We start from the raw sequence: 22748 nt of genomic DNA on the forward strand, positions 1-22748 counted from the left end.
TGTAGTTGGAGTGCCGAATTGGGACACTCAAGTTCAAATCCCCACTTTGCTGGCTGGGTGACCTTGGACCAATCACACACACTCAGCCTAGCCTACTACACAGGGTTGTTGTGAAGATAAAATGGGAAAGGGGAGTAGTGTTGTAAGCCACTTTGGGTCTCCAAAGTGGGGTCTAAATGAAACAAACAATATAACAGCTCTGTGGGATCCATCCCCCGTATCTAGAATCTCAAAGGATGAACAAATATGCCTATTTGTTCCAGGATTAATACTGATAAACTGGATTTTGCTGTAGAAAATCTTAACTGGCTTTAAGACCTCTTCCAACTTTCAGCACGACTCACTAGGGGAGGCAAGAGTCCTGATGAAAAACCAGCAGCCCAGAAAAGCTCTTGAAATAAAGATTTGGGGGTGGAGGATCGCTGAGCCCCCAGGATATACAGCTCCGCTGGAAGGCACCACAAAGAATGTAGGTATTTCAGATTTCTTTGGCCAAGGGGCAGCCTCCGAAAAACCTGCTCTATTTGTTTTTCATCTTTATGCTTTTCGTCCAAAGAGCTTCTTGCTCTTTACAGTTGGCTCTATACCATTTCTGCAGGCAGGCTTTAGAGGGTAAAAAAAAAAACACTTGGAAATGAATTCTTTGTGAAATAACGCAAGACTGGAAGAGGGAAGGGAATAGGGGGAAAAACCCCAACATTTTTATCGGATTGACTGCATGAAATAGGAAGAGAAAGACATAATTAGGACTCTAGCTTTATTCTTCTGCATTACAACAACGAAGGAGAAAAAGCAGCTTTAAAGTTAGAGTGGAGGCTGTCTTCCACTCCTGAGCTGTTATCAATTCTTGCAGGGTTTCCTACTTATCATGCCAGACATTTGTGCTCTGCCTTTTCAAGACGCCCCAAGATGGCCTCCTTTGCAGACAGGACGCTGGTCCTGGAAGTACCTTCCAACTAAAAGTAACCATACAATTGCTGTCTTTGAACGAAAGGTGCCAATCTCATGCATGGAGACTTAAGGTGCAGGTTCAAAGCCACACTTTGGCGTGTCTCTAAAGCTTCAGGTTCACCTTTCAAAGATTTAGATTTCACTTGGTATGTCCGCGGATGAGCCGTCTGCACTCCTCGGACTTACCGCAGCCACAGCACAGCAGGCTCAGTAGGGAGCCGGGTGTGGAGAGTGTAGGAGTGGATGGAGAGAGAGGGAGGGGAGGGAGATGTAGCAAGGAGCAGAGGAGGGAGTGGAGGCAAGTGAAGTAGGCCCAAAAGTAGCTGAGAGGGTGCAAGGGTGGTATCTACCCCTCCTCCTTCCACTAGATGGGAGCCTACGCAGAACCTGGACGTCTCTGGGACTATCCCCTCGGCAGCTCAGGCGCCGGGCACTGCTGCGCCCACGGCAGAACATGACATGGTAAAATTCCATTTTAGCTCTACAGGGGCACAGTAAGGGCAAATGGGTAGATGATGCCACAAGCCCAGGAACCTTACAACGCATTAGAGAAGGTGGCATGCATCAAAGCTTTGTTGCCCTAGGTGAGACAACTTCATTAAGGCATTTCCCTTTGATTTGTCTAGATATATCCACCTCTTCTCCCACAAGGGCTTCAACATCATTCTCCCCACTTCCACTTTATCCTCAGAACAACAACCTTATGAGGTAGGTTAGGCTGAGAGCGAGTGACTGGTCCAAGGCAAGGACCTTCCATAGAAGAGTGGGGATTCGAACTCGGGTCTCCCAGATCTTAATTTGACACTAATCACTAGTTTTTGCATTAACTGCTTCTGCATGACAAGTTCATCCCACATGTTGGATGCTCTGATATGAATGTGTTTGCACAGTCACCATATTCTAGTATAAGGAGGGCTTATGTCTAAGCTTATTGTAGCTTGGAGTGCAAGAAAAACAGGAGTACGACACTGTGCACAGAAGGCAACCTTCTGAGAATCTCAGCTTGCATTTTAAAAGCTATGCTTCTAGTCCTTTTGACTGCAAAGATAGGCCTGAAAGCATGTGGGGGGAGGGCACAGCATGCTAACATCAGGAGCCTGACAGATTTCAGGGATCAGGGCAAAGTATTAGTACCCTGAAAAGGTTGAATCCAGCCAACTTTTTCAATCAACCCAGGCTGTACAGCCCTTGTCCCACATGGCTTTTGTCCATGGATGTCCCATGATCCCTAGTACAGTCTTTTGGGTGGTCAAAGCTGACTCCCTCCAACTTTTTTCACCAATGAAAAATGTGGTTGGATCCAATTTATAGCCCCTCCCTATAACTAGCAAGAACAGAATGATGCAAACGAAGAAATGTTAAGAGCAATAGTCCAGTAGCACCTATAAGCCTATCGCTCTTTTCCACTGCTACAGACAGTCTAACACGGCTACCCATCTTGATCTAAGAGATGTTAGTTAGATGACTTTGCACAATTTATTCAGATTGCAGAATGGAACTTTTCTTAGTACAGAATTTGGATTACCTTCGGCGGGCTCATAATATATCAGTGCAGAACACACAACCCCCTACATAATTACATAAGCTGGACAGCAGGTTTCTCTAGGGCAAAAGCAGTGCTCGTCAACCAGCGGGATGTATTTTTTAAAAGTCTGTTTGTTTGAGCAGCCTAGGAGATGACTTGGTGTACAGATTAACAAACACTCTATGGCTGCAGCGCTATTTACAACCCTACCTTCTCTCTGTTGCTGTGAGCTGTCAAGGACCTTTGAGCTGCTCCGCGTAGAGCTGTGCGGTAATTGTAGAAATTGCTGGAAGGATCCATTTGATGCTAGAGAGAGAGAAGGGTGGAAACGTAGATAACAAGCTTCATGCTATACATACTAAGAAACCTCGTTACTGATGCCTTAAAAATCCAGCATTTAATTCAGCAGGACAGAGTCCAACACCAAGCAGAAATCTGTTTTTTTTTTTAGGGGGGGGGGGGAAATGCATCAACAATAAGCAAAGCATACTAAGAAAAGCGTATTGAGACTACAAGTCGGCCAGAGGCGTACATCAGAGTAACCCATTTTCACTCTTGCTTTATCAGGCTTCCAGTTAGTGAAATTATTGAATGCAGAGCTTGGAATATCAAAATGGTTAACACCAGGGCTTTTTTTCTGGGAAAAGAGGTAGTGGAACTCAGTGGGTTGCCCTCGGAGAAAATGGTCACATGGCTGGTGGCCCCGCCCCCTGATCTCCAGACAGAGGGGAGTTTAGATTGTCCTCCGCGCCACTGGAGCGGTGCAGAGGGCAATCTCAACTCCCCTCTGTCTGGAGATCAGGGGGTGGGGCCACCAGCCATGTGACCATTTTCAAGAGGTTCCGGAACTCCGTTCCACCGCGTTCCTGCTGAAAAAAAGCCCTGGTTAACACAAAGGCCAGATCTTGACAACTTCTGTTTTAATTATTGGCACAAAGAAAAAGTAGGTTACTACAGTTTTCTTGTGGACGAATAACTTTTCTCCTCACTTACTCTGCGATGAACTTATTTCATTCCCTTCCCGCTTCTTTAGCACAAGTAACATTTGGGTACATAATCAACAAAGAACAGTTATACTGGGCAGGTACATTTGCACAAAGAGGTTGGGCTGAAGAAAAGCCCAAGTAAAGATTTCTCTCTCTTCTACCCCATGCAGTTCAATAAACAAGAGCATCAATGAGATTTACCTCAAGAATGTCAAATTTGGCTGTCTTGACTTTCGACCAGGTTTTCTTCAATCGAGAGACAGGACTCATGTTCATTCCGGCTTTTAATTCGGAGGGGGGGAAGGGCAGGAGAAAGGGAGACAAAACAGCACATGAGTATTTGAGTCAAAACACAAGTAAAACGAGGAAACCTTTAGTTAACAGTGTGAAGACAATCCCCACCAGCTGGCACCATAGAAGCAGGCAGGAACAGATCATAACATTCTGGCTTTCCTACAGGACTATGAGAAAGCTGCAGGACTGCCGGGGAAAGCAGCAACCCTGTGTCTCTTCCCTCGCTGCCCCTGGTGTCCTCTCACCTCTGAGCTCTCCTGCCTAGCAAAGTGAAGCAGGGATGGAGAAAGCTCGTAAGACTGAGACGTCACATTATGTATGTGATAGTAGTGGAGAACGGGGAGAAGGAAAATTAGGAGACACGTGGCTCCCGTTTTTGCAAGCAGCCATGCGGCTTGCAAAATGAGCAAGTATCCTTTATGTCAATAATTGAAACAAAAATGAATAGCGGTCTTCTTGTTATACTCACAAATGATGGCCATTAAAGAGTTGAAGTTGCCAATGTTAAAACACTCCCGGGCCACATCGATGAAAAACTCTATCATCCTTGCTCTGTGTTTCTTCTTGACAGGCTGCCAGAAATCAAAGATAAGAGGGAATAATCATTTGCTCTGCTTCTTGCTGGAAACTGAGGGAAAGGTGAGCATTCAGGAAGAAGACACACAAGCATCCTCAGCCACATGGTGCTTGCTCAGCATCTCATTCCCCCTGGGCTGCTTTGATGTGCAAAGCTGCTACATGTGCAATGTTAGCATGCCACAGATCTGCAGATGGGGCTGGCACTGAACAGGTGTGCCAATGGCACACAAGGAGCGACTTTCCACACATGTACAGCCAAGTTTAAATGAGATGTTGAGCAGGAGCAATGGTGCTTGAGTCAGTTCTTCTTGCCTGCCAGCAACACAGAGAATCTGGACCTAAGTGTATGGTGATCCAATGCAGAGAAACAAGGTGTAAAGCATCCTTTAATATGACGAAAACTTGCAGCCATGACAGCCAATGTAGTGTAGTCGTTAGGCTCAGACCAGACAGGTGGGGTTCAGATCCCCACCTAGTTCTGAAACTTACTGGGAACCTTGGGGCATTTTCTATCGGTCTAACCTATCAGAGAGGCTACTTGGAAGGGAAGAACTATAAACATCACCCTGGGCTATTTGGAGGAAGGGCAGGATAAAATATGTACTAAATAAATAAATGACCAAAAGCAAGTAAGTTTCAGCTATTTAGTTTGATTTAAAAAACAACAGTTTTTCTTAGAAGATAGTTTCAGTCGGGTAGCCTTTAGAGGCAGGCACGAACCGAAATATAAACCAAAGTTCATCACGAACTGGCCCGGTTCATGGGTCACAAACCACTGGTTCGTGGAAGCTCATTTCTCATGAACTGCAGCAAATTTTAGCTCAGTTTGTTTGGTTCGTACTTTGGTTCATTACTGCAGACAGCCAGGCACCGATCAATTAGTTTCCTAGGCAACAGTGTGTGGGGGGGTATGGGCTCTCTGCAGACCTTCTGCTGACCCGGAAGTGATGCTTTCACAAACCAAATGTACTGGCAAACCGGGGCAAGCTTGTGAAAGTTCGTGGTTCATGAAACACAACAAACCATGAACTGCACAGTTCAGAATTTTCCCAGTTCGTGCCCATCTCTAGTAGCCATGTTAATCTGCAGTCAGAGAGCAACATCTGGGTCCAATAGCACCTTAAAGACCAACTAGATTTCCATGTTATGAGCTTTGAAGAGTCAAAGCTCCATTCATCAAACAGGGAGCTTTGATTCTTGAAAGCTCTTACCCTGGAAATCTAGTTAGTCTTTAAGGTGCTATTGGACCCAAATCTTTCCCTAGAAAGTATGCTGGAAAGGATACACCACTTCAGACGGCAGATTGTTTTTTAAAAATGCTTCATCTTTTTAAAAAACCCCACACAACAAAGCTCACTGCATGGAGTAAACTAGCGCTTCAGAGAAAGACTTAGGGTGCTCTTCTCCATTATGCGAAGCTAGTCGATTATAGAAACAGGGAGATTTTTATTGAGGAGAAGCATTAAAATATATGCCACTCCTTGAAGTCTGATGAACAATAGTCCAGAACTCTGTAATGGCAGTTTACCACCTCGCTGTGCATCTCACAAAGACTGTCTCTTAAGCCTAAGAATTCTGAACACTTACAGAGAGAAAAACAAAATTTAGACGTGTGAGTGCGCGCACACACATGCGCACATGTGCAAGCAAGCAAGCAAGCAAGCAAGCAAGCAAGCAAGCAAGCAAGCAAGCAAGCAAGCAAGCAAGCAAGCAAGCAAGCAAGCAAGCAAGCAAGCAAGAGAATAGGCTCACCATGCAGATTTCTGTAGCCACCAAGTAACTCAGTCTATTGAACCATTCCACATAGGCTTCCAGGTTCCGAGTCTTCTTCCGATCACCGTAGCAGCTCTACAAGGTTAAGAAGAAAGGACAAAGTATTTCCCATACCTCTTTTCGGGGTGTGTGTGTGTGTGGAATATTCTAATTCTGCAGCTGTGCGGCTGACTAAACTGGATGCTCCAAAGTGTAGCTTAGAGGAGGAGGTTCAGATGTACTCTGTAGTGGAAAATGCCACTAAGGAGAGAAGATGCAGCAAATCCAACTAGCGAAGACTTCAGCCTGCAGAACTCCTGCTGCTTGTGTTCATGCCCCAAGCACCCTCCCAAACTGCCATTTCCTTCATAGGAACTGATTTCTGTACTCTGGAGATTAGCTGTAATTCTGGGAGAACTCCAGTCCCCACCTGGTGGTTGGGAACACAGGAATCTACCTTATACTGAATCGGACCATCAGGGTCAATATTGTTATTCAGCCTGGCAGCAGCTCTCCAGGGCCTCAGGCAGAGGTCTTTCACATCCCCTACTACCTGGTCTGGAGATGCCGGGGATTGAACCTGGGACCTTCAGCATGCAAAGCAGATGCTCTGCCACTGAGCCACAGCCCTTCCCCCTACTTATAACGCATAACCTTACAGGAAGACGCCATTTACTGCTGGGGCCAGCAGACAGAGCCATCCAAATACCCGCGACTTGCTTATACATTGCACCTTTGTATGGAACTGTATCAAGTTACAAGCCCTCGGTCCCTAGCACCAGCTTCATGCCCCCCTTTTTATTTAACTTCTTTGCAAGTGGAACAATGGATTTTGACACATGCTCTGTTTTCCAGCCATGGGACGTGACTTTAACTGGCGACTAACGGGAAGTTGGCACTTGCTTTAAGATTTCCCACAAACCCCTGCTTATTCACCTTATCGTTATCCAATGGATCCTTTTGTACAAATGCTTGGACAAATTCTTGTGGTCCTATGTAAGTGAGTCTCTCCTAAAGGAAAAAAGAAAGAGTTATTCAGTGGCAGATTCCAAGCACAGAGTCACACACAAAACCCATTCCCCAAAAAGAATGCCACTCGGTTTGGGGTTGGGCAAGAGCAAGGGACTCTTTACTCACAAGCTCTATGTGGGTCAACTGCTGAGCCACCATATAGGGGTCACTGCAGATGGTGACGATGTCCCGCTGGATGGCCTGGGGTTTGGTCTTCAGCACAGTTAGCCTGTCCGTTGAGCTGGCAGTGATCTTCGCAAGCACTTCCTCGTACTGGCTAAGCGAGGCCAACTTCCGAATTAGACTTTGGATGACTTGCTGTACGTTCTTCCGGTACATCTGCCCAAGGGAACAGAGCCAAGTATAAATATTTCGCATTTATATCTAGTGTTCTGGGTGGTCACATATTTGCTGCTATTCCGTTAGATTGCTCTAATTTCAGTTCAGGCAACTGGGAAGAGAAGCCAAGGTTGCTTCTAGCCATTAACTGAGTATCGGGCCTTGTGAAAACCTATTCCCATGGTCAATGTGAAATCTATAATGTGAAAGAAGCAGTTCCAGCCACAACACAATTCTGCAATAACCCAATCTCGACAAGACTTCGAGGCCACAGAAAACTTGAGAGCTGATCTAAATTTGGGCATCGACCTTTTCATTTTCTCATCTGCTCCAGCTCCCAAATCAAAATCTAATAGAAATAATGCACTCTTTTATAAAAAGAAAAAGATGTGGAAACGAAAGCTGCAAAAGCTCAATTGGAGGATGTCTTAACCAACTGGCCAGTGAAGGAAAACACGTTCTTTTTCCAGTAAAAGCCACAGACATAATTCTCCCTCTTCCTTTGGTTTAACCTCTTCCTCAAAGTCAATCAGTTTGTGGTTGTGAGGGTAAACTGCTGGGGCACAGCCTGATGCCAACATAAGCAGTTTCTGGACAGTTTTGATGCCGTGAAGCACAGTGAGCATACCAGAAGTCACGCAACAGAATTTAACTGAAACACTCAATTATTTGCAGGGCGGGGGAGAGGAGACAGCATGGGCCACGCAGCCAGTTCTCTTATAGAAACCTGAGGGGGTTACTTTTTTGCCTTTTAGCCTTCGAGTTAAAGGGCTGGACTAAGCTTTTCTGAAGGGACCATATGACAACTTCTAAGACTAAGAGAAAGTCAACTTTTGGTCATGACTAGAGATGGGCACGAACTAGGAAAATATCGAACCATGCGGTTTGTAGTTCGTTGCATTTCACTAACTACAAACTTTCACAAACTTGCCCCAGTTCGCAAACCGGTTCATTTGGTTTGTGAAAACGTCACTTTCGGGGCAGCAGAAGGTCACTTCTGGAGCTGCAGAAAGCCCATCCCCCCCATTGCTGCCTAGGAAACTGATAGATTGGCACCAGGTTGTCTGCAGTGACAAACCAAAAAATGAACCAAACGAACCGACCTAAAGTTCGTGGCAGATCATCATAAATGGGTTTTGACGAACCACCAGTTCATGAACCATGAACCAGCCTGGTTCGTGAAGAACTTTGGTTCGTATTTCGGTTCATGCCCGTCTCTAGTCCTGACTGCAATGGAGAGTTACATAAAGAGCAACCTATAAGGCAAAATAAGGCCATGTCAAATGGTAAGTCTAGCACCAAGGAACAGTCAGTGCAAGGCGGCCGTGCATAAAATATGCACAGAGGCCTACAGCTATAGTGTTACTGGTTTTGCTATATAGCTCATCCTCTTGATCTCTGGGTAAGTAAAAGCAAATCACATGTTTAGGTACACATATTAAAAAATGGAATATATTAAAAAAACAAACATATTCATAATATACAAGTAACACTTGTATATAATATACAAGTAACACTGCAATTGGTTGCTGCAGCTTCCCTGTTAAGCGTACACTTTGTGGCAAACACAGGTTTGCCTGTGTATGTGTGAAATACCTATCAGCATGGGGGCTGAGAAAGGAGAATATAACTTAGTAAAGCAGCAGCTATTTTATTGCACAAACCAGGAAGCTGGGATTTAGCATATTATTTGCCTACACTTAGCCATGTGGGTGTGGATTTAAAATCCCAGAATTGTTCAGTCCCAGAGGGAGGGGAATTCCTCCTCACTTCTGAGAACACTGTTGCTTTCCAATGGACTTTTTGAAGGGACAACTTCCGCATATGAATCTGAAAGAAGATTTATGAATTGAGTTCCTGCTCTCTGACAGGCATACACAACGGACATGCATTTGAACACATGTATCTGCCCTATTTCTGCATTATGCGCTTAGGCCTATTTATTTATTTATTTATTTGATTTTTATTCTGCTCTCCCTACACAGGCAGGCTCAGGGCGGATTACAACCAATAAAAACATTGATAATAAGTTTATGCTTTAAAACTGTTAGAAAACCAGACAGTAACAACAATATAAAATAAATATTTAAAATTCACAAGGTGGCAGCAATCAACTAGTAGGAGGCAGTCAATCCAGCATTTAGAATTATCACTTAAAACTGGGAAAGAAAACTAGATGGTGGAAACCTCTAATCTTTCTTTCTCTCCTCTATTGAGGCCAGTGGGAGGCCTAGCTTGGCCTCAACCATACGCCTGGCAGAACATCTCTGTCTTACAAGCCCGGCGAAAGGATAATAAATCCTGCCGGGCCCTGGTCCAATTAGACAGGGAGTTCCACCAGGTTGGAGCCAGGACCGAAAAGGCCCTGGTTCTGGCCGAGGCCAGATGGGCCTTTAAACATTTAAAATGTTTGACAGGTTGCAAACAAACAAACAAGCAAGCAACCGCGCACATGCATATGCGCGCATGCATGCAGCAGAGTGAGCAATCCAAAAAATTAAACCAAGAACTGCAGACCATACAGCATTTGGACTGTCTTCAAGGGCCAGCTTCCTCAACTGTCACCTTGTTTCCAGTATGGCAGTTATCATTACAGGATGGGGTTGCCAGCTCTGGATTGGGAAATTCCTGGAGATTTGGGGAGTGGAGCCTGGGAAAGGCAGTTTGGGGAAGGGAGGAACCTCAGTGAAGTCTTGTGCCATAGAGTGCACCCTCCAAAGCAGCTATTTTTTCCAGGGGAACTGATCTGTGTTGCTGGGAGATCAGTTGTCATTCCAGGAAACCTCCAGCCACCACCTGGAGGTTGACAACCCTGTTATGGGATGGGATGGCCACTTTGCCACATTACAGTGATTAGGTTATGGGGGAGGACAACAAAATAGTGGCTGTTCTGCCACCTCCGGTAGAAAGAGAGGGCTTAAACCAACAAACTTGTTGGTAGTTATCTTGAGTTCCTCGGTAGGTATCGGTGTGCAGATCTGCAATGCACCACATCAGAAGCAAGGGCACTACAGTCTGCCTTTGTCCTTCCAAGAGAATTACTAGCCAATATAACTCATAATTTACGAGGCCCAGAAGCGTATTGCAACGTTGGCTTTCCCAAGCGTTTTTCCTTTCAAAATGCAATCAAAGACATCACTGACAGGGATCGGAGGTCTCTCCGACACCCAACTGCAAAAATGTGGAAGCCTTTGGGCTGCTCTCCCTAGTGATGATGTGGTGGGGGGGGGGGCACAGACTGGAAGTCACCCACCATCTCTCTCTCAACAACACTCAGCCTCTCCCTTTTAACCCAGTTCTCCTGTCTTTTATCTCGGCAGCGCTCCACCTTATTTCTTTCCCTCAGACATTTCACAGATGAAAATCGGGACATTCCTGATCCAAAGAAAGGTAGCCCTCTTTCCCGGTCCTCTTTTCTGAGGCCTCTCCTCGGAAATGCCCCGGAATAGTAAAATTGACTGAAGTGTTTTTATTTATTTTTTCCCTGAAGAAACTTTTGGAAAATACTTGAGTGACACATTGTCACTCAAATAGCTGAGCTTTGCTTGCTGCCTCGGACAGAGTTGGGAATTGTAGTTCTATTTATAGTAATTCTGTGTAAATTTACACCTATGAATGAGAAGTAGCATACACCAATTCTGTCCTCCCCGCATTTTGTCCTCTCTTTTTTTGGTCACCTTCAGATGTCTACCATAGTACTTGGATTGATTCTGGTAGGTCTGAGAAGCCTGTATCAAGGCCCAAAGTGGGTAATACTAGTCTGGCTAGTTCCTGCCTACCAAAGTGGCTGCTGTAATTTGAACATGTTCTGAAGCAGCTATAGAACAATATTTTAAAGTCTTTAAGCAGAGAATCCTAGGCCATAGAGCGCAGCTGCTACTCAGGGTAGGGTAGGCAATATTGACAGTTACTGCCAGTCAGAATGGACAGTGTCAGGTCAGACAAACTGATCACCGAAAGCGATCGCAACTTACACAGCCTCCAGTTCCCACAGTTTTTCAAGGTGAGAACCATTTGTCAACCACGTGCCTCACGGGGGAAGTGCCTTGCCCACTTTCCTGAAACATGGGGCACGTGCCCAAATGGAAATTTGGTTTTAAAAGCAAAATTCTTACCCTCAAGAAATCTTTTAGACAACAATATATCTAAATCCCTAAACCACTGCCATGAACCTCCATTCAAGTGAAGTTTTGGGGCATACACAACGGGGGCCTCTCAGAACATGCTGGCCAAATGCCAAGCACATTAGGGCCCTTCACGGTTCCCCTCATCAGCATTTCCACTTTACCCTGAAAGCCACCCCTTCCTGAAAAATTATACAGTTATTTTAAAAAAATATGCTTCTGAATGGAGCATAACCCATCCAGGGCCCCATGAATAGGGTGGGATATAAAGCTCCGCTAAGTAAGAGACAGACGGATCTAAGCATCTGTGTTTCCTCAGGCTATCTGACAGGCACCAGCTGGTGAACAGGTGGCTTGCTGAAGGAGATGCAGGCAGCAGGCTGGGGCGGGTGGGACAGAAGGCCCGAAAGAATGTTAGAAGCCGATCAAACAGTGAGCAGAGAAACTGGGAGTGTGGGAAGAGAGCAGTCTGCAAAAAGAGAAAAAGACGCACACAAAAGGCTTCGAGGACGTGATCTGCAAAGCTCATCCACTGATAAAAACAACCTGAGCACTGAAAGGGCAGCATCTCGTGCACGTTTTATATCAGAGGTGCCCCCCCAATAAACTCAGGCATCGTCTACTGTTATAGATAAAGATACAAATCAATTTTCCTAGGATCAGCTCCCGGAACAACATGAAGGCATCTCGAAAATATAGGACGTTTAATGTGACTGCTCCTTAGCAATTAAGAGTGCTATCGCCTGAACGCACAGGGGATAAAGTGTCAGAATACGATTCTGGGAGACCCTGGTTCTCTACCACGGAAGCTCACTGGGTGATCTGCTTGGGCCGGTCACCTTCTCTCAGCCTCACAGGTTTGCAGTTGCAAGGATAAAACGGAGGAGCGGAGAACAATACTCTAAGCCATTTCAGGTTCCCATTGGTGAGAAAAATAAGATATAAATGCAAATGCATACTCTGTAGCATGTGCCTTACAATACCCCTGTAAAGTAGGCCAGTACTAATACTATCATAGTATAGGGTGAGAAATGGGGTCTGATAGATTGTACCTTACCAAAGGCCACCGAGTAAGTTCATGGCAGACTTAAGATTTGGACCAGGAGTCTTCACAAGAGCTACTAGGGCAGAGGGAGTGGGGCGGAGGTGGAGAGCAGGGCTTCTTCCCTGTTCATGAAGTTAGAAGGAAGATGTTGCGGCTGCTTTTCCTTCCTCCAAGACACACTTCCAGCACTTGATTTGGGGTGGGGAAGTGCCCAGCTAGAGCTATCATGGAATAAAACTGTTTACACTAGAGGATCGTATTGGCTTATTTATTTCCTCCATGTTTAATTTGATTGTGGGGTGCAGAAGTAAAGAAGGGAAGACTTTTTCTGGGCTCTAGTCCTCACGGGGACCTAAGGGTGATCTTGGGCCAGTCATTTTCAGGTTACCCTACCTTACAAGGTTGTTGTGATGAAAACAATGGTATTACCCTACCATGCACTCTATGCTGAGCTCCCAATTATATAACCCAATACAAAATCTAACTGTTCAAATCTTCTACATGAGTTTTAATCTTTCTTTGCCTTTTCTGCTGGAAACCTATTGTTCCAAAACTCAATAAAAAGAGGCCTTCACTGAATAAAGTAATGCTGTGATTTGAACTCAGGTCTCCCTGATCAACCACTACAGCACAATGTTTGGAATTATTTGCAAGGCTCAAAAATGCATGTCTCTTGCTCTCTTCTGGCATTAGGGTTCATACATGTGCACAGATAGGAAGAGAGCGCATCAAGCATCACATGTGCAAATGATCTAAGGTAGCTGGCAATATAATGAAACGGAGCAAAGTTACTCCTGTGGCCCACTCAAGAGACTTACCTCATCTCCACTCGCTATTCGATGGGCCAGCTCTTTCAAATTCCTCATCATTCGCTCATCTCGAAAATCATACGGAAACGTCTCTGTCCACTCTGTTAACAACTGCAGAATTTTGGGGGCGATTTTCCGTAACCGACTCTGGGGAGAGAAAAACTATTATCAGAGCAGCTTTGGGAACCTCCAAAGGTCAAAGCTACTGCAGTATATACATGTTTAATACAGCACATTAATTGGCGTACATGACACCACATTCCTATAACTATCAGGTGACAACCGCTTAAAATGGATGTGATCAAGTAAAGATCATCTATAGCCTCCAGCTACAAGCAGAATCTGGGAGAACCTCCCATGACAGCACTGAATACCATTTTCCCGGGGTGGGGGTGGGGGGCACAGATTATCTTCCATGTGGCTTCAAGATGCTGGAATGCTGGGGTTAAGAGGAGACGGAGAACAGATGGTCTGCTGTGCGGCCTCAATACAAGGCTGTGTCTTGAAGTGATGATGTCACGCATTCAAATTTTGCTCCCTGCTGTTTAGGAAAGCCTTTCTGGCAAGCTTGACAAAGTTGAGATCAGGACTGTTAGTAGGCTTACCAGGCCTCCTGCTAGGGCAACCGTGATGCTGCCACATCATTTTACCATAGAGTTTCCAGTGATTCCTAGAGCTACCCTTTATCACTTCCAAGCTGTACCCAGAAGTGATGTGGCAACAGCGGTGATGGGACACACACACCCTTGTCTCTGCTTGTTGCCAGGCTTGCCCAAGCAACACTAACCATTTGAGATGGGGTTCTCCAAGAGTTATGCCTGGAATGCACTTTCAGTGCTAGTGCCTTGACAGTGAGTGAAGAGTGCCTTCAAGTCATAGCTGATTTATGGCAGCCCCTGCCAGGGTTTTCATAGTGAGACTAACAGAGGTGGTTTGCTATTGCCTGCCTCTGCTCGAGGTCTCTCATCCAACTACGAACCAAGCCCGACCCTGCTTAGCTTCTGAGATCTGCCAAGATCAGGCTCAGCTGGGCAATCCAGGTCAGGGCAGTGCCTTGACAACATGGGAAGAAATAAATGACGAACTTGTATAGCTATCTACGTAGTATGGAAAGGGCAATCTTCTTATCATCAAGGGCTGGTTCACACATGCCAGGACATCACTTGATGATTCACATTGCTTTAGCACAGAGGTGATTTCTTTTTTTATCTGCTTGCCTGCCATCAAACCCTATCTTTGGTAGGCAGTAGTTCGCGTAGTGCTTTAAGACTATTGCAATATACCTACTACAGATAATTTTTTAAAACCCTGGTGGTGGAAAGGAAATAATAGGTGGAGGAGGAACTGGCACCAGGTGTGGGCAGAGAGGTGTAGAAATGCACACCTTTCCCACCACACTTTCCCCAAGCTTGCTCTGGGTACAGTTTTTTTTTTTAAAAAAGGAAAGATGGTACCAAAGCAGGTTTGGGAAGAGCTGTGGCACAGCAGATGGGAGGTGGCCACAAGCCCCATGAAGATCTGCTGCAGCCTGGGAGGCAGCGGGCAACCTCAGAGCCAAGCTACATGTGACACCTGACACAGGTTGGACACTTGTCAGCTTCCCTCAAGTTTTGGCGGGAAATGTAGGCAGCTTGGTGGAATGTTGGACAAGTGACAGTTGAAAAGTCCATTGGACAGCAGCCGGGGAGCCAAGCTGCAAGACCAGGATGCCTACATTTCCCATCAAAACTTGAGGGAAGCTGACAAGTGTCCAACCTGTGTCAGGCGTCACTTGTAGCTTGGCTCTCAGTCAAGTGGGCAAGCAAACTCTGTTGGAAAAAGAGGTGCGAGCGAATAGTGGGGAATACAAAAATTCTTCATTCTTCAGTTCTGGGCCAAGGTTTCTAGTTAAGCTCAATTCCCAGCAGTTCACGGTTTTCTCTCTCTCTCGTTCTCGTAAATCAAGCTTGGCACAACACTAAATTCAATTCATTAGCCAGGCACTTACTTTATCAGCTGCAGGCTCCACAAGCCTCTGCTTCTCGGTACACAAATGGCAAACTTTTGCCATTAACTCGTAAGGGTGCACGAAGAGCCGAGAGCTGAGGAGGAAGGTGAATATGTAGGTTCTCTGCGGAGAGAGGGAAACACAAATTAGATTCATCTCTCACCCTTATCTTGGCCGTTCAAAACCAGCAGCGTGCTCGTCCTTTAATGCAATAACTGGTCATATCGTTTTCCGAGACAGCTCAGTGCTGCAGAGGTAAGCATTCAAAACTTAATTGCTCTCAATGTCTCTGTCCGGATATCTGGCCTTGGGCAGCAATCAGGGCAGGAAGATGCACCTAGGGTTGCCAACTCCGGATTGTGAGATTCCTGGAGAATTTGAGGGTACAGCCTGGAGTGGGTGGAGTTTAGGAGGGGAGGGACCTCAGTGGGTATAATGCCACAAAGTCCACCCTTCAAAGGAGCCATTTTCTCCCAGGGAACTGATCTCTGTCACTTGGAGATCAGTTTTAGTTCCAGGAGCTCTCCAGCCAACACCTGGAGGTTGGCAACCCTAGCTGAGCCACTTCTCTCATCTTATACGCATGCAAGAATTCACTGCTTGAGAACTGCCCTGGTGTGCTGTTTGAGCGCACCTCCCCTCCCCAAGTCTTTGTAGCCTGATGGCTCAGAGACACTTGCCTCTGCTCCAAACTGCAAGTGGCCTTGGGCAAACTGGGACTCCTAACTAACAACAATAGGAGGACAAACTACAAAAGCAACATCCCTTATGGGGTCTATGTAAAGATTACTGAGATATTGTATCAGGTGTGCTTTGAACATTATAAAGCACGGCACAAACAAGAGTGTAAGACCAAGACACCACCAAGGCGGCACGTACAAGCATGATTGCTGCTGTGTCTCCCCGGTGTGTCTGAGTACACATACAAGCCTTCTGTCCACACTGTCTCTCTTGTGTGTTTACCAGATGCAGAAATAAGGTCCATGCCCTTGCAGGTTATGCAAATACACACCTGGAAGATAAACCCAGTGGCCAAAAGCTATCCTCGGATCCACGTGGGAGAAATGACAGAGGGAAGAGCAACCATGCTAGTAAAGGGGCTTTAAGTACAGCACCCAGCAGCAAACTAGAATGATTGAATACAAACAAGAAAGTGGTTTTGGAGAACCCACTGAAGCTACCTTCACACACTGAAAAATCCAGTTGCAAACGATTCCCGAAGTGCACATTAGAAAGTGCATCATCTAATGTGTGTGAAAGCAGCCCGGGTGCATTAGGGTTGGCTGTGTATTTCTCGCGAACCACTGGACGAGCCCTCTTGCTCAACGTTAGCAACTGAATCTGCAGTAGTCGAGCATTCAATGACTGTCACAGGACGTAGCAAGTTTTCTGCCATTTTTCTTGGGGAGGCTTGAATGATGATCTTGTTGTCTCCAGAAACAGTTATTTGCACTATTTCTGCCCTTGCAAAAAGTTGGGCAAAATGCTCTTTTCAAATGCTGCATTATCAGCAATGCCTTACTCAATGCTAAGGAAGAGGAGCTTCCTCTTCTCCAGTGTACATCTATGAGACACATTTGCACAGATGTGCTTGTAAATTGGCTCTAACAGCAACTGAAAGAAAAGCCATATAGTTGCAAATGAATTTACAGCTGAAATTCAAGTGCAAAGGATACTGTTGTTTGTATTGACCTCCCCGCCACCACCAAATACCTTTCGATAAACAGATATACCAATTAAAACACTGCATTTATAAAGTTATTTCTGTTATCCTTAAATATTACCATTGATTCCCAGACTATGATTTCTATATTCTTGCATGCAAGACCAACTTTCCTTCCAGACTTCGACCCGCCACTCCATTACTGTTCTCTCTATCACTATCCTTTTTCCCAGGATTGCAAGCTATTCACCTGATCCCCTGTGGTGAGTCAGAACTGACTCCAGGTGATTACGGAGAGAAGTGCCTGAGTGCACATCACCCAAGCTGGCTTTGAGCACTGGAATATGCAGTGAAAAGCAGAGGAATATGTGCTCTTTTGGATTCTGCTGCAGGGTTCACCTTTTCCATAAAAGAGAAATACAAGTGAAAGATTTGCTGAAAGATTTGCTGCAGTGTGACATTTATTTGAAAGTAAGCTCTGCTGAAATAGGAGAGGCAGCCAGTGGTTGCGTTCCTAGGCTCAAAGGACAAGCTTTGGCAGCTCATAATGTTTCCCTTCAATATGAAAGGGAACATCACAACTCTGAATTTCTCCCTGGCTCAGGTTATATATTCAGTCCAGAGGAATAATCCCTTCCCTCGTCTAGTCCCAAAGACTACATTTCCCAGGTTGCCTTGGACATACTGTGGACATTTCCTAAACTTTGGGAGGGGAGATAGAGATGGATCGAGGAAAGAAACTTTCTACTTGTCTGTCAGCCAACCAGCAACAGTGGCTAGTGCCACGGCCTCAAAATAAATGGGGAACAGGAGTGGAAAGAGCACAACAGGTGAATTCCTCTTCTAGGCCTTTCAAATTTTGGAACAGGGCAGAAAAGGCTGGAACGTTTATTATTACTTTGACAATCGTTTTGGCTTCCTTGAGCCCTGCTCTGATACTATCTTATGGGGACAAACCTCATCTCTTTTACTGAAAGCAGCAGAACTTGGTTCAAATTAAACGAGGCAAGGAATCCTCCTGCCAAGGAAATGGGTTCTTTCTGTATAACGGCAACAAGCCCCTTGTGGCCAATAGCAAGAATACAGAATCTCACTCTAGAAGACTTCAATGGAGACAGAGGGGCAGATTCTTCGGTGCAAATTTACCCCCCTCCCCCTCCCCAAACGTATACCAATGTGGACAAAACACTGAGTTTACCTTGAAAAGATATACTTAAATGATACATTCAATTTTTAAATTTGTAGACCCTGGTTAGACTGCAAGGTAGCAATTTGTACCCCATTGTCCTGCGCTCTGCAGGCTGACCTGGACTCCTCTGAAGTAGGGCCACTGGCTTGACTGGCTAAGCTCAAGCGTGGCAGTTGGCCTATGCTGGGAGCTGGACACCTGGAGTACAGAGCTTGTGCCTAGCGGAGCAGCTGATCCAGCAATGCAGCCTTCTCAAGCCTCGGCCTAAATAGGCTGAGCAGTGATCCAGCTCAGCTGCATCTGCTAGCGGGTTAGGATTGACAGGTCCCCTCACCCACCCGGCAGGAGGTGGAGGACCTGGCACTTATCTCGATAATGTCTTCAGGCGTGTGCAAAGTACGCACACACTTCCGCCACAGCGTGATGACATTGTGCAGGCCCCGGGAGTGTTCCCAGGCTTTGCACGGGGCTGATTTGGGTCCCAAGTGGGCCGATACTTTAAGAATTGCCTTTCCATGGAGGCTGGGAGCACTCCTGAGGCCTGCACGATGATGTCACTCCTGGGAGTGATGTCATCACACCACACCAGGAGTGCTCCCCAGGAGGCCCCTCCCTGCGCCATTTCCCCCTGCTGGCCAGGTGAGTAGGGGCAGAGGCTGGGAGCAGGGGATCCCCTGACCCCACCGGGCGACTGGCAACCCTATGGCCAGTGTTGAGGCTCTTGAGGCAGTGCTAGGTATTGGCCAGATGGCAGGATCCTGCGAGGAATTACCACTCCCGTGTTCTGCTCTGGCTCTACAGGGAGGGGGCATGCAGCCAGCCTGGCACTTCACCTTCTCTTTACCATCTCAGCCTATGCCACTACCACTCCTTCCAAGTAGAAGAGAGTCCTGGGGGTGTGTGGGCCTGGGCTTGTGTTGTGTCTGGTAGATGCCTAGTGGTTATCTCAGGGGCAGCAGCTGTGGCTTGCTTGCAGGTTCTGGAAGGTCAGCCTCTGGCATTGCTGGAGTATGATCATCAGGTTCTTCTGCAGCATCAGGCTCTCCTTGACTCCACTGGTCTTCCTGGATCCCCAGCCTTGGCTCCTCAGTGCCTTTCACTTTTCCTAGCATTATTGACTTTTCCAGAGAGTCTTGTCTTCTCATGATGTGACCAAAGTACGATAGCTTTAGTCTTGTCATTTTAGCTTCTAGGGAGAATTCAGGCTTGATTTGATCTAGAACCCACTTATTTGTCTTTTTGGCCGTCCACGGGATCCGCAAAACTCTCCTCCAGCACCACATTTCAAATGAATCAATTTCCTTCCTGTCAGCTTTCTTCACCATCACCTTGTGCAGATTGTCACCATCTACACTTACTTTGCCTATCTCCCCACATCTCCCCACGATGGGGACCCAAAGCAGCTTACTGCACCTTCTGCCCTCCTCCACCTTATTCGCACAACCACGATCCTGAGAGATTTCGATGGTGCCTAAGCCACCCAGCCAACTTCCATGGCACAACACAAAACTACAAAAGAAGGGGGTCTCTGTAAGAAAATAAAATAACAATAGGAGGACACCTCCACTGGAGACTAGATAAATTAACTCAATATATCTTTGACAAATTTGTATCTATAAAGTGCAGGAGCTATAAGTACATGTTACAACGTAAGTACAAATATCTACATACAGGGGCGGCACCAGGGTTTTCGGCACTCGCGGCCGGCCAGCTGCCCCCCCCAGCGTGCACCGGCCTGCGTGACGACGTCACATGTGACGTCATCACAGGAGCGTGCGTGCCGCCGCCGGCCCAATCGCTGCGGCGAGCGGCTGTGACGGTGCTCGGGTGGCCTCTGAGCTCTCCTGCTCAGTTGCCTGCACCGCCACAGACGCCTGCCTGCGGCTGCTGCGCCTGGCCGGGGGCATGTGCTGGCGGTGGCGGCACGGGGCTGGAGGGATAGGAGGCTGCAGCTCTGTGGCGCGCACTACCACCCCCCGCGCCTCCTCTGGCGCTCCCTCCAGCACCCCGCGCCTGAGGCCACCACCTTCCTGGCCTCAATGGGCGCGCCGGCCCTGTCTATATAGCTTGCATAATAAAAAAACCCATTTCCATTACTGAACATAATGCACCATCAATAAATCCTGTTTTCCTTAGTTATAGATGATGCATTCCTTTCAGTAATGAAAACGGGATTTTTTGTTATGCAAACTATATAGAGATTTGCACTTATACCACTTCCACTTTGTTAAAGATATATTGAGTTAACTTCTATGGCACAGCAGGGATTCAAACCTGGTTTTCCTAGTCCAACACTCTTAACCACTATATCACAGTGGCTACGTCAAAGCGTGATGACCTACCAGCAAGCAACACGACAGCCCACTCACAGGCAAATGGATCTCATCAGTGTATTTGGAAATCCCTGTACCAAATGCTTTGAATCTATCTTACTAAACATAAATCTGAGGTCCAGACAGTATATTATAACTATTTTTGTTTCTTTTCGGCACAGAATGCCTGTTGTTAATATTGCTCTCAACCAGCCAATCATGGGATGGAAAACTCCACATAGCTTCAAGAGTCAGCAATTCCCATGTGAGTTTACATCAAGTCATTGGGTCTATTAAACAGCTTCCATGCATGACTATCAAGCACTCATAAAATATGGCATGGAAGTGTCGGAAGCTGTGGAAAAAGAGGTCCAGGACTGTACATTTAGGCCATGTGTTGAATGGACCCAATGCCAGCTTGGCTTGAATTGGGGAATGTTATTTTTCTTATGCAAAGCATCTCAGGAATTTCAAGGAGAAACTAGAAGAACTCTGATAAGACTCTGAAATACTCTTAGGGGAGTCCCTCTCATTCCCTTGATATCAGTCTAAGGAATTGTCACATGTGATGTGGCCTTGCATGATTAACACATACACAGTATGCCGCCTACGTTGTTTAACTTCCCTTCTAATCCTCTAAACCATCTATGGTAATCAATGAGAATGTTAAGGGACCAAAAGCCACCATATCTTAACTCAGCCCACTGTGGCAAAATTAGCCACCTACCAGTCGATGGAAAATCCATTTATTTAACATTTTTACATCACCTTTCCACCCCAAAACCCTTAATAGTGGTTATTTACATGATCTCCACCAGAGTACGCTACAAGGTGTGCCAATGCACTGAGCACAGCTGCACATTTTTCCTACCAAGGTAATCATACAGACCCCACTTTTGGGAACTGAACATAAGCAGACACCACAAAGGGTATCCCATTACTGGGGTACCCCAATAATGAGACAGCCTCAACTTTTCTGATGAATAGCCTACACTATACCGAATGCATAGTCAACGCCAGATTAAAGTAAGTGGTAATGAAAGAAAGGAGACTTTTCAGACTCTCAATCCACAAGATGACCCTTTTGTGATTTTTTATCAATAAACTTTGATAGTCCGCAACATTGCAGGGATTTGGTAAAATGGAAAAGTACAGCAAACAGCACTCTACGGCCAAATTCGTTTTTAAGAGGCCCTGAATTCAAGCTTGACAAGAAAAACAGCTTACGTGATGGCTGGCAGCTATTCACCCTCACCCCAGGACAGGCCGTTCCCTATAAAACGCACAGTCTACCTTGCTGAGCTCGCCCAATCCCTCCAATTTGGAGGCCGATAAGCCAAGCCAATTTAATTTGTAAATGGTCAAGAAGACTTACATCGGGGTAGTAATCAATGGTGGGCACTAAGTGCTGGATGAGGGCTTCCAAGGATCCCGAAAGCAAGTTGTTGTCATGGTAACACAGTCCTCCGCAGCTATCCTCTTTGGACTGATACAGGTTTCGGTTGTAACCGCTGCTGTCAAACATCGCTGCAAAGGGAGGCGTCTGTGGCATGTTTTCCTGAGGGAACAGAGAATAATACTACAGTCAGCACTGAATGAGTAAAATCTTCCTCAATCTCCACAAGGATCTTTGGTGGGTGGGGAGGGGGTCATATTACAGTGAGATTATTAGGAAACTGGCTGGACCATAGAGACTTGCCCAGAATTACACCACTAGTCCACACCAAAGAGCCAGAACCTGAGCCTAAGTCTGCAGGTCAATCTGTTGAGGAGCTTCACCGTGGTATGGTAGGTTTTTTATAAAGAATGTGTAGGATTGCTCATTTCCCTTGTTTTCCCTCAAGATCCAGCCAGCTTTTTCACATGGTTTCTGTCCATACAAGTCTCCTGTAATCCCCAGCGTTTCATTCAAGTGGTCAAAGGGGCCCTGCTCCTCCCCTCTTCACCAAAATGGTTGGATCCAACCCATGGTCATCTTCCTGAGGTCAGACTGATTACTTAAGTTCACCTTTTATTAGTTGTCTAATGATTTAATAGTTTTATGATTACTGAATTGTGGATCTCTCAGGTGCTGTACACCACTTTGAAAAGTGGCTAATGAGTGGACCAAACAAAACACAGCACTCTGCATAGGCTCAGAGATCTGTTGCTACTATTTGCTATTCCCCAAGAAGAATTCAGT

General features: G+C 46.0%; 1 protein-coding gene across 1 annotated transcript in view; it reads right to left on the reverse strand.

Moving 5' to 3' along the window:
• The window catches only part of RASGEF1B (RasGEF domain family member 1B), a 42711-nt gene that overhangs the window by 5643 nt on the left and 14320 nt on the right, over window positions 1–22748 (reverse strand). Inside the window, exons 2-10 of the mRNA XM_054990128.1 lie at window positions 21942–22124; window positions 15403–15525; window positions 13425–13562; window positions 7225–7437; window positions 7024–7098; window positions 6088–6183; window positions 4226–4328; window positions 3664–3743; window positions 2687–2782 (exon numbers count right to left, since the gene is read on the reverse strand). Of these exons, the coding sequence (XP_054846103.1) occupies window positions 2687–2782; window positions 3664–3743; window positions 4226–4328; window positions 6088–6183; window positions 7024–7098; window positions 7225–7437; window positions 13425–13562; window positions 15403–15525; window positions 21942–22118 (1101 nt within the window). The 5' untranslated portion in view covers window positions 22119–22124. The remainder of the gene's footprint in view (window positions 1–2686; window positions 2783–3663; window positions 3744–4225; window positions 4329–6087; window positions 6184–7023; window positions 7099–7224; window positions 7438–13424; window positions 13563–15402; window positions 15526–21941; window positions 22125–22748) is intronic.

Source organism: Eublepharis macularius, chromosome 10, assembly GCF_028583425.1.
Source record: "Eublepharis macularius isolate TG4126 chromosome 10, MPM_Emac_v1.0, whole genome shotgun sequence".
Classification (NCBI taxonomy): domain Eukaryota; kingdom Metazoa; phylum Chordata; class Lepidosauria; order Squamata; family Eublepharidae; genus Eublepharis; species Eublepharis macularius.